Here is an 11,513-nt window from a genome sequence, read left to right as displayed (position 1 = left end):
GGATTTATGAGGGCTGCTGTCCTCCACCCGCCTGTCCAGGAGGGTGGCCAGGGCCCGGTCGACCCGGAGAGCAGGGTGGCAGCCTTTTTCCGGCTCCACGCAACTCAGAAACAGCACCCAACATCCAGCAGTGTGCACTTCTGCAGAGGGGTGGCAGTTTAGGGCTGGACCGCTGGCTCTTCCTGATGGAGTTGGAGAAACTGAAAACCGGATTTTATACATCTGCCCCCGAAGGCCTGGCGCCTGCTGGACGCAACAAGGGGTAGTGCCTGAACTGTGGGTACTGGAGGAACCTCTGTTCCATAAGCCAGTGTTTCCTCTGGAGTCGATGTGTTCTGCCACCCTGAAGCAGCGCATCACCAAGCTGCAGCATCTGCTATCTCTGGAAAACCTGGGAACCCCCCCCCAGGTGCTTGGCCAGCAGACTGGACTGACCTCACTGAGGCTGCTGGAGGGGTTCAGCAGGGAGGTGCTGGGTCCTCTGCGGGACACCCGGTGATGCCGCAGAGGGGGGAGGCCGCTGAGGTCGCTCTTCTGAGGGTGTCAGCTGAAACTGGGGGCTGGCAGGAGGAAGGGAGGCTGCTGTATGTGTTAAGGTCAGGAACCTCAGGGTCTGGAAGGACACTAGTGGGCACCAGTGGCAGGAGGTACCGGGTGTGGAGGGTGCTGCAGGGTTTAGGTGGAGCGGTCAGGGAGGATAGATGGGTGTGCTTTCTGTGGAAATCAGAAACTGTCTTCCATGTGTTTTGCACTTGTTGAGTGTGGGAACTTTTCTGTGTGGAAAGGTTCATTCTTGGACTTGTGCATTGTGTCTGTAAAAAGGCAAAAAGTGTATTGCTGAATTCTGTGAGTTCTTGGTAAGTTTTTAAGGTTGAAGTTAGTTAGAATCTCTGTTTGGTTTTGAGATGTTTCATTAAAGAACATCAAAAATCAAAGTCTCTCTCTCTCTCTTTCTCTCTCTCTGTCTCTCTCTCTCTCTCCCCTCTCTCTGCCTATTTGTTCATTCTGTAGCCAGAGCCCACTACCCACTGAAACAAATGACTCAGCTAAATGACACACTCCTACACACACACACACACACACACACACACACACACACACATATATATGTGTGTAATGCTATTAAATCTTTCTTTTATTTCAGCGGCTGACGGCCCAGGCGACCGCTTCATCATTGGAGAGTCCCAAGCTGGAGAACAGGTCCGCCCCCTCATAGACACACACACACACACACACACTCTCTCTCTCTCATTCACGCATGCATACAAGACACTCACACACACACGCACACACACTCACTCTCTCTCTCATTCACACATGCATACAAAGACACTCACACACACACACACGCACGTCCCGAGTCACTCTCACGCAAACACCCACACACCCTGTATTTGAAAATAAACTACTTCACTTTTGTCCTTCATCTCACGCCTAGACCAACTATAATTGCACACCAATGTGTTTCCTTTGCAAGTGATGAAAAGCCCTTCGCCCAAAGCATGGCTAGAAAGTCAAAGCGCTGCCAAACTGTAAAACAGATTAGGCCTCTGAGACAAGAGTAACCTACTGAGATATATTGACTGGCTGCATCTCTCTGCTTGAAGAAAAACAACACACACACACACACACACACAAATACACACCCTTAGCAAGCAGTCATACTCTGCACTAGGTCTGAGAAACGAAGTCAGGTGATTTACAAGCTGTTTTTAATCATTTGGAATGTTTGTAGTTTACCAAGTACACATTCAATATGTTAGATCGAATTTCAACTTTATCCAGTCGTTTCCTAAAAGAGATCGTTCTTAGGATATTTTAATCAAAGAGCACTGAAGTGGACTATGAATGATGCAGGGATTTTCCGCATTTTGGACTTTTTGGCAGCATGGTAACAAGAGGAAAAAAAGAGTCGTGCGCTCTTCTCTCCGGGTTGTGGCTTCTGTTTGATCAGTGTTCTGGCACAAAGCGCTCTTCAGCTTGTGAGGTGCCCTTGTGATGCTCTTCCTTAAATAGACTTTAGGCATTGCAGAACCTGCATGGACAGCCTATGTACACATTTCATGGGCTGATGAAGTCCTTTACCTGCACTGTCAAAAGTCAAACTAGTTTCAACTTTCTTGATGAACTGGGTTGTGACATTTTCACGCACTGTACTCAATTCATGTCATCCACGCCATCCATCAACGCATAGGTCTCATTGAAATACATGGGATTTTGTCTGTTTTTTGACATATCACAAATGCTCATGGGAACGGGGCCAAATGCATTTTGGGAGTGCAATCAGTAAATTACTTCCATTACCAATATTATCAGTATACAATCTATCAAGCCTGTTTAGTTTACTTTAGTTTTGTTTAACATTTTAGAGCTCATACAACATTTTACCTCAAAAGAAACATGGCGAACCAAAAGAGAACTGAGTAGGATAAGAGAAGCTAAAACCTGTGCTGTACACCCATTCTGTATCTGTGTGTTTTGCCAGTATTTTGGACATGTTTGTGTTTGACATGTCCCGTCTGTATCTGTGTCTCGGTGCAGCCCACCCACACAGTGATGCCCGGCCAGGTGATGAGGGTGACGACGGGCGCCCCCATCCCCTGCGGGGCCGACGCTGTGGTCCAGGTGGAAGACACCGAGCTGCTCCGCGAGTCTGAGGACGTGAGTCTCGCCCCACATACAGGAAGGGGGCTATCGGAAGCAGGGTTGGGGTCGACTCAACCCAACCAGAGGGTAGAATTCACCCTTTGGGAGGATCAAGTGCCCAAAAATTTCAGAAGTTTGACCCACATTTTCCTCCAAACGTTATTATACAGTCCATAACAAAATAATTGAAAATGAATGTTCTACCACAGGTCAGTGGGAAACTGTATCTGTACCTGTTTGTTCACTGTGACGGATCTGACAGGTGGTTTGTTATTCTCAGGGCACAGAGGAGCTGGAGGTACGAATCCTAGTACAAGCTCGCCCGGGTCAGGACATCAGGTTAGTGTGTGTGTGTGTGTGTTCATTTTTGCTGGTAAAGAGGCAAGGATCAGAATCATTTTACAGTTTTTTACAATTGGTTAAAAGCATGTCTCAATGCTAGACTCACTTTTTCAAAACTCTTCACACTGTTAACACAACAGAAGTCTATGCGGACCAAACTGTGACTGACTCTGGCCTTGCTTTAACACAAAACGCATTGGTTTAACACAAAAGACATTCAGTGACCACAGCTTTCAAAATTCTTGAATTCTTTTCTCACTCAAAGTCAACCACCAGCAAAACCATGTGAATCTACAGCCCATTTTGTAAATGCTTACATACTCTTTTCAAAACTTCAATTTACAAGTTCAACATACATTCAAGTGGACAGTAATTTGCCATCCCATTCCATTGAAATACATTCAAAATCCTAAAAAATAATGGTTATGGAGACAAATAGTGAAAAATTATTGATTGAAATTATGTAAATGAGACCAACCACTGGTGATTCCCATCTCAGTCCCATCTCATTACCACCTATACAACACGTGTGATGTATGATGTGGACAAAAACATGTGGCCAAACGCAGGAGTATGTTTTGTTTTTTTGTTTTGTTTTTTGAGTAAACTATTACAGTATTGCCTTTTGTTTTCCTTATAGTAATTTTCATTTACTCTAGTTTATTTTTGAATTACTTTATGGCCAAAAAAAAGCACATTGAAGCTTTTCCTGTTTTCCTGTTGCATTCCTATGACTTGGTCCTGTACTGTACTGTAGTACATTCTATAAAGAGGTACCATTCTTACTGTATTTTGTAATGGGAACTCTGTTTACTGTAAAATAAGACAATGTACACACTTCTTATATAATTAACGATAACAACAAAAAATATATATACACACAATAAAACTAGAGAGCATAAAATGAATTACTACATCAAAGATTGCCATAAAATGATGCATCTACCGTAATGCTACCTGTTGTTAGTGTTTTTTAGGTAATTGTGTTATGAGTGACAAAGTGTTGCTGTTGGAGAAAACTAGTGTTGGTGTTTTGGTAGAATTATTTGATTTTGACACAAGTATGCTGTGTTTTGGTAGTTCTGGTGTATTTTGGGTGTGAAATTAACTGTTGTGCTAAGCTGCGTGTTGGTACAGACAACAGTGTGAAGAGTTTTGAAAAAGTGGACTCAGTATCGAGAAAAGTTTGTAACCAATTGTAAAAAAAAAAAACTTAATCACCAAGTACAATAAATGTGCAAGAATATGTCATGGTTATAAGTTAAGAAAAACATTTGAACCCAGTGTGGGTCTTTGTCAGGCTATTATTCTAAGCATTGCATACAGTGGGTTGCACTAGTAAAGGTTTTTGGGACAAAGATTCAGTGTCTGCCTATTCTTTTTCCTTCATTCAAAACTGAATGTAGTTTTCTGAATGTAGTTTTTACGCTGCACCTGAGATAACATTCTATTTGGGATATGCGTACATAACTTTATGGGTCTAAAGACCTCCATCAATCACTGTCTAAAGATCTCCATCTCTCCTGTCCCACCCCAGGCCTATCGGTCACGACATCAAGCGCGGCGAGTGTGTGCTGGCCAAGGGCACCCACATGGGCCCGTCTGAGATCGGGCTCCTGGCCACCGTGGGCGTCACCGAGGTGGAGGTCCAGAAGTTCCCTGTGGTGGCCGTCATGTCCACAGGCAACGAGGTGAGAGCTCAAAACACATCTGAAGGGCTTCATTCCAAAACGCTACAAAAAATATTGCATCGGATGTCCAGTGGTGAGTTTTTTTAAAATGGTGGATATGTCATTTTGGAATTAAACTTTTCAAATTTGACCTACTGCACTCTGTGATGTTATTTAAGAGTGGTAATCATTGAAGGAGGGAAAACATGAAAGGGGAAAATGCTGAGAGAGCCAGGATTTTCAAAATTTTGAACACAATTGTCATGATGGCAAAAACTAGGAATATAAGGCCCAGGTTGAAAATAACCGGAACTATCCTTGAAACAGTCATTAACCGAGCCAACAGAGAGCCAAACCATATAATTTTTAGTTTCCATTGTAGTTTCCAAAATCACCAACCTAGGATTCCCGATGCAATTTTGACTTTTGACTAAATTAGATGCAAGTTGATTGGCGGTGTTGCCTTCCTTTAACAAGTGTAGTGACCCGCTCCTTGAGGTTTTTTCCTCTTCAAAACAAAGCAAAGTCAGGATCTGTGGTTTTATTACGATAAGGAAGTAGGTCAGGATGTAGGTATGAAGTATTAGAATGCATTCATGATGCTGTAAGGCACTTGCATATTTAATATACATTATACATTATGCCTCTACGTAAGCTGAGGTACAGTAGCTGCTGAAGCCCAATGTTGACCTCCATGCTGCAGTTACAGATTGCCACTTTAAATGTATTGACCAGACCTGCAAATAATTGCTTTTGAAAATAGTTCATAGCTTTGCTTGAAAGTGCTTTGAACATCAAATGGGTGGGAATCATTTGGAAACTTCAGATAATTTCTGAAAGGTTGTCAATCACAGAAAAGTATAATAAAATATTTTTTTTTATAATATTTGGCAAATTCCACCCATTGATACCCCAAGTAGGTTAAATATGAATTAGTAGTAGTATGCAATGCAAAAATTCTGGTTTCTAGTAAAGCAATCTTCTGTAGCAGTTAATGGCAGTCTGAGCATTTTAGAGATTCCAGAGTGTGGGGAGGCAACGTGTAATCCTGAATGGTGAAAAAGTTTGAAAATAGGTGATCACGACCTCTGATCACTTTAATCCTGTAGAATTAGTAGTTAACAGGAACTCCCACTCATAGTTTTGTGCATTGCAGCCGGAAAAACAGGAAAATATTTCCGAAAAATAGATAAGCAGGCAGGAGCAAAGCAGAGAGCGTCTGTAGTGTCGGAGAGGCGGAAGCAAGCAACAAATACTAAGAATATTTTGATAATACAATTCAACCCAGATGTGGTACTGACTGGCATTGACCTATATCCCGGCATCCAGGAAGGACAGGATGGGTATGCAATGTATCAAGAGTGTGTCAGATACTTCATGTCTCCCCCTGTGTTTCGGCAGCTGCTGAACCCAGAGGACGACCTCCATCCTGGGAAGATCCGGGACAGCAATCGCTCCACCCTGCTGGCCACCATCCAGGAGCACGGCTACCCCACCATCAACCTGGGCATCGTGGGAGACAAGTACGCCTTCACATGTATTCTCTAACGGATATTTCTTCAACTATATCCATCTCCTTCTTCCTCGCCCCTCTGGTCCACCTGGTCTTCATCATCTTCCTCTTCCTCCTCCTCCTCTTCTGCCAAACTAGCTCTCTATTTTCCTTTTCCTCCGTTCCCTCCATTCCTCCTCCTCTCTCCTTTGAGATGGCGGTTAACGTGCGTGGGTGTGTGGGTGTGTGTGTGTGTGTGCATGCGCGTGCGTCTCTGTGCCCCACAGCCCTGATGACCTTCTCAACGCTCTGAATGAAGGGATCAGCCGTGCTGATGTCATCATCACCTCAGGAGGAGTGTCCATGGGAGAGAAGGTATGACAGCACAGCAGAACGTGCACACACACACACACACACACACACACACACACACACACACACAGTCATGGCTTTGTACTTCACTGACACCTTGTGGTAGAGAGGGGGAAGTAAAGCATCGGTTTTACATGGTGAAGCAACACCGAAACTCCCAAAAGATAATAATAAGATTACAGTAATTACAAAAAATCTTTTAGACGCTACTATTTGACAAAGTTCTTATGCTTTCTGGTATTTTTGAGTCTTTCTAAAACAGTCGCACTATTTATTGCTCGTTTGTGTTCTTGACTTGTTGATGGCTTTAGGCCCCGATGTCAGTATTCTGTCAGCGTTTGTCATTTTCTCTGCAATGTCTTTTTCAGGACTACCTTAAACAGGTGCTGGATATTGATCTCCATGCTCAGATCCACTTTGGTCGTGTTTTCATGAAACCAGGGTAAGATAATGAGCTTGAATAAAGTTACATTCATCTGCAACTTTTCAAAACACTGTTGCAAAATGCTTCACAAACAATAGAACAAGAATAAATAAAAAATCAACAAGATAATTAGTAAAAAAAAATGTCAGGCATGAATTAAAAGCAGGATAATAAAATAGGTGAAAACAAATCATATGCAAGGCTCTCTGTCCAAATTTGTCGTAAGAAGTGATTTAAAAGATGAGACACTGTTTGATGAATAAATGAATGAATTATGATTAGAATGAAGACGAAAATCAACATAAATGTTCTTTTTTTCTTTTTCAGTCTCCCGACAACATTTGCCACCTTGGACATGGACGGTGCTCGCAAACTTATCTTTGCCCTCCCAGGTAGTGTGTGAAGTTGAGAGAAAGAGTGAATCGCTCCGTTGCTTCTGAAGAGATGTTACTCACCCATTATTCTCCCCCCCCACCCCGTGTCTCTCCCTCCTCTCTCTGCCTCCGTCCGTCCGTCTGTCCTAGGAAACCCCGTGTCCGCTGTTGTCACCTGTAACCTCTTTGTCATCCCTGCCTTGAGAAAGATGCAGGGCATTTTGGACCCCAGGCCCACCATCATCAAAGCGAGGGTAGGCCCACAACGCAACCGTCAGCAACCGGATGAGGATTCTCAAGCCACACCAAGTCAAAAATCATTACTTCTTTACATATTGATGGTCACAAAAGATGTTTTTCCATGTCTGTTTAAGGTTAGGACGAGACAGAAGGTCTCCAGTGTGGTTAAAGTTAGGGTTAGAGTCACCTTTTTTGGTAAAAATGATGATAAGTTCCAACTTTGCAGCCCTTTACCTAAAGAAAAGTGTGTGATGTCTTCATTGTGATTCATGTTGTTTCGTCATTGTCTCAACAGAGTAAGACAAAATCTGGAAAGAGCACTCCCCTATTTGCAAAATAGACCATTTCTCTTCCTACAAGCAAACGTCCGAGTCAAATTCAGAAAGCTGCTCTCTCGGTGCGATCAAAGAATGTAGATGCGAGGTAGTCGAGAGGAATCGTGAGTCTTGGGAACATTTGTAGTTCTGTTTGTACAAAAGTTCAAAAGTGCATCACTGCAGTCCACGGTATGTAAACTCATGAATTAATATTATTTTCACCATCCGCTTGATGCATATTTATGCTCGGGAATGTTTTGCTCTGACAACTGACTTGGCAGAAGAACCAATCACGGCCCACGTTGACCCGAAGGCCCGCTCCCCGCTCGTGAATATTTATGAGGCTACCGGCGGAGCAGGAAAAGTCATTATAATATCACGCGCGCGCGCCCGGCAGACCTAGCTCGTGTCCCCGCCTAGCATCATCAAGTAAGAGGTCTGGTCCCTTGCCATCATGGGCTCCGTCCAGAATACTGTGGCACTTCATCTGCAGTTTTAAAGCAGTTAGAGAATCGGCTTCAATGCATTACTGCCACTTAGTGGTGAGACTGATGGACTGAAAGCACAGATGCAGCCAGATCATTTCCCTCAGCAGATGGCAATCAGGCCCGGGTCAAATAGTATTCCTAAAAAACGTTTTACCTCCGCCAGCGAAGTTGGAACAAGGCTATGATTTCACTCCTGTCTGTATGTGGGTTTGTTAGCGAGATATCTCAAAAAGTTACTGATGGATTTGGCTGTAATTTGGTGGACAGATAGCCATTTGCCCAAAGATCAGTTGATTCAATTTTGGTGGTGATCCAGATCTGGGATTTCTGCCATTAGTCCATTTTTCTATTTTTTAGCCATAACTATTGTGGTGTGTTCATTTGCTGGTGGGAACGTCTGACATCCAGGACTTCATGTGCTATTTTGTCTGAAAATCAAACCCAGAAGACAAACAATAAACAAACATAATCTGTTACGGAGGCTGCAGCTTTGCAAGTTGGCGACTTGCTCAGCGTTGGCGGAGGTTTGCGCTCCACCAAGTGCCTTCTAGTTATAGTTTGTTTTTAGCCTTCTAAGGTGCCAGACTGGAGGGGTTTGCAACATAGGACAACAAAATGAGTGCCAGAAATTGCAGACAATCACAGGAAAGTATTTGAAAGTCAATTCAGCATACTTTTCTATGACTTGTAACTTACCTGATGCTAACTGAATGCCCCTGATGTGGTAAATCACATCCATCTGGTACAACACACCTTAAGAATTCCATGCAAATACTATGTGATCCAGGCCTGGTGACGGAGTCAGTGTGCCATCTCCATGGTGACACAGACGTACACCATTAGAATTCACTCATCGCGTCTGTGTGGTTTTCTCCAGTTGTCTTGTGATGTGAAGCTGGACCCTCGCCCTGAGTATCACCGCTGCATTCTGACATGGCATCACCAGGAGCCTCTGCCGTGGGCACAGAGCACAGGTACCACAAACACCGCCAGTAACAAACAATACTCACTACTACCAAACTAATACACACTATGTTGCATGACACTGCATTGTAACTATTGTCTCTGCATTCAAATTTAACAGTTCACCCTCAGTGCCTCAGTGGTTGAAGGCATGCTTTGTTGAACCTTCCCTTTAATATTCACTTTAATAGTTTGACTTTCACTGTGGTGGCAAAGTGCCGATTTAAAGTCACACTCAAATGAAAAATTACTGTTTTGCCTTTTTAACCCATTCTATCATACGATACACCTATATGAGGAAAAAATGACAAAAGTTTTATTTTCTTGTATTTTTATATCAAAATCTCATTACTTTTACTACCTGGAAAACAGAAAATCTTTAGTGATTACATCATTGTGTACCAGGAAGTGAACAAGCAAACTGAACAATCCCTCCCCTCCGCCCTTCCCATCAAATAAAACTCGCCTTTCTCTCGCTAACTGATATCTCATTGGTTTAGAGTTTTGAATGATCCCTTGTCACGTTTTATCCCGCCCCAAGATCTTGTTTCAACAGGAAATACATCACATTAAAGAAGCGCAATGCTCCCAAAGTGCCGCTTCATTGTGACTTTAAAGTGTTTTGTCCCCTCTGTGTTCCCCTCCTCCCTGCTGCAGGGAACCAGGTGAGCAGCAGGCTGATGAGTATGCGCAGCGCTAACGGGCTCCTGATGCTACCTCCAAAAACAGAGCAATACGTGGAGCTGCACAAGGGCGAGGTGGTTGACGTCATGGTCATCGGCCGGCTATGATGTCATCATAGAGGGACCGAGAGTTGGCGTCATATAGCGAGGGTTGGAATGGGTGGTTCACGGTGCATGTCCACATATCATTGACTATTCTGTAATATGCAACGGCACAGCTAGTTTTTATTGATTTGGATAACGTTGAGGTATAGTCAACATCTTGATCACAACCTAGATACATATGAAAAAAAATTAATTTAAAAAGATTATAGTATTTCAAACAAAGAAAATATAACTTTTAATGAAAAAATCTAATTATAAAAAGAGATTTATTCTGTAATATATTATTATGATTATTCTTCTTATTATTATCATTATTCTTCTTATTATCATTATTATATTAAGGCAACTTCGTTCCTTTCATTGCAATTGCTTTGTGTGTTCAATGCTAGACCTTATCTATAGCAGTAGCATTTTAATAGACAGCTGTAGGTGCCTGCCAGGACAAAAAAAGAAAATTATTATTTTCTCATCTTTAGTGGAAAAAAATAATCTGTTTTTTGAAAATGAAGAAAACATTGAGGAAGACTCCAGATTTCCCACGGTGCTCAGCAAAGAGGAAGAGGGGGGCACACCTAGGCCACTTCCTCTTTCGGGTGCCCATCAAGGTGACACTTCTGTTTTTCTCTCATTAGTATGCATCATAATGGCTTCACAAAGAGCTTTGCTTGTTGTTTATCTTGTGAGTCTTGTTTATGTGCGCAGTGCCAAATGCCTGGGCAGGGAAGAGGTGATGCTGGGAGGGGGGGGGGAGGGCACACCCCAGTCTGCCCAGACCCTGAAGCTTCCTTATATTCACGGTGACCGGGTGCAAACTCTGCCCCCGACCCCCCCCCCCCCTCCCCCCCTCCCCAGGGGCGAGCTGAACCTGGGAAAAATAATCTTTTATTTGATCAACTATTGAGGAAAAAAAAAAGAAAGAAAAGAAACAGCTTCTTTAAGTGCTGACAGCCTTTTTAACCAACTTCACAAAAAATGTACAGAAAAAAACATAAGAACCATATTGTACAGATATATGTGACCAGCACTCCTAAGGAAATTATTAAGCAATGAGGAGACATTGAACAACGCTGTACTATAACATTTTCTGTAATGATATGAAACTGATGAAAGAGACTAAGATAATAAAAATCCTTGATCATTATGTAAAAAAAGTTCTTGTTGGGTTTCCTTTTTTAATAAAATATATCTAAAGAAAAAAAAAGTGATTTTCTTCTTTGGTACAACTATACACCTTCCTAATGGTTTGGATAGGAGGTAGCCTGAAGGTTGGAGGATGGTGGATGAATTTTGAATGAATGAATGAGTAACGGTCTCCTCTACCTTCATTTCTACTTAATTTCTCCAGTGAAGCTGCTCAGTGGCCATACAGCTCCCAGGTGTGAATGTGTGTAACTGCA

The 11,513-nt window shown here is 42.8% G+C and overlaps 1 protein-coding gene across 1 annotated transcript in view; it reads left to right on the top strand.

The window, feature by feature from the left end:
* The window catches only part of LOC139648478 (gephyrin), an 81,927-nt gene extending 71,808 nt beyond the window's left edge, over window positions 1-10,119 (top strand). The window contains exons 15-25 of the mRNA XM_071524614.1: window positions 1,145-1,200; window positions 2,542-2,661; window positions 2,927-2,985; window positions 4,526-4,679; window positions 6,060-6,181; window positions 6,438-6,525; window positions 6,891-6,964; window positions 7,274-7,338; window positions 7,471-7,574; window positions 9,243-9,339; window positions 9,986-10,119. Of these exons, the coding sequence (XP_071380715.1) occupies window positions 1,145-1,200; window positions 2,542-2,661; window positions 2,927-2,985; window positions 4,526-4,679; window positions 6,060-6,181; window positions 6,438-6,525; window positions 6,891-6,964; window positions 7,274-7,338; window positions 7,471-7,574; window positions 9,243-9,339; window positions 9,986-10,119 (1,073 nt within the window). The remainder of the gene's footprint in view (window positions 1-1,144; window positions 1,201-2,541; window positions 2,662-2,926; window positions 2,986-4,525; window positions 4,680-6,059; window positions 6,182-6,437; window positions 6,526-6,890; window positions 6,965-7,273; window positions 7,339-7,470; window positions 7,575-9,242; window positions 9,340-9,985) is intronic.
* Window positions 10,120-11,513: the final 1,394 nt, after the last annotated feature.

The sequence above is a fragment of the Centroberyx affinis genome, unplaced genomic scaffold (assembly GCF_046629955.1).
Source record: "Centroberyx affinis isolate AG114_WGS23_722 - 3 ecotype Tasmania unplaced genomic scaffold, CSIRO-AGI_Caff_v1 ptg001207l_1, whole genome shotgun sequence".
In the NCBI taxonomy this organism is placed as follows: Eukaryota; Metazoa; Chordata; class Actinopteri; order Beryciformes; family Berycidae; genus Centroberyx; species Centroberyx affinis.
The sequence above is the reverse complement of the archived record's forward strand: the minus strand, read 5'-3'. Positions and strand labels throughout refer to the sequence as shown.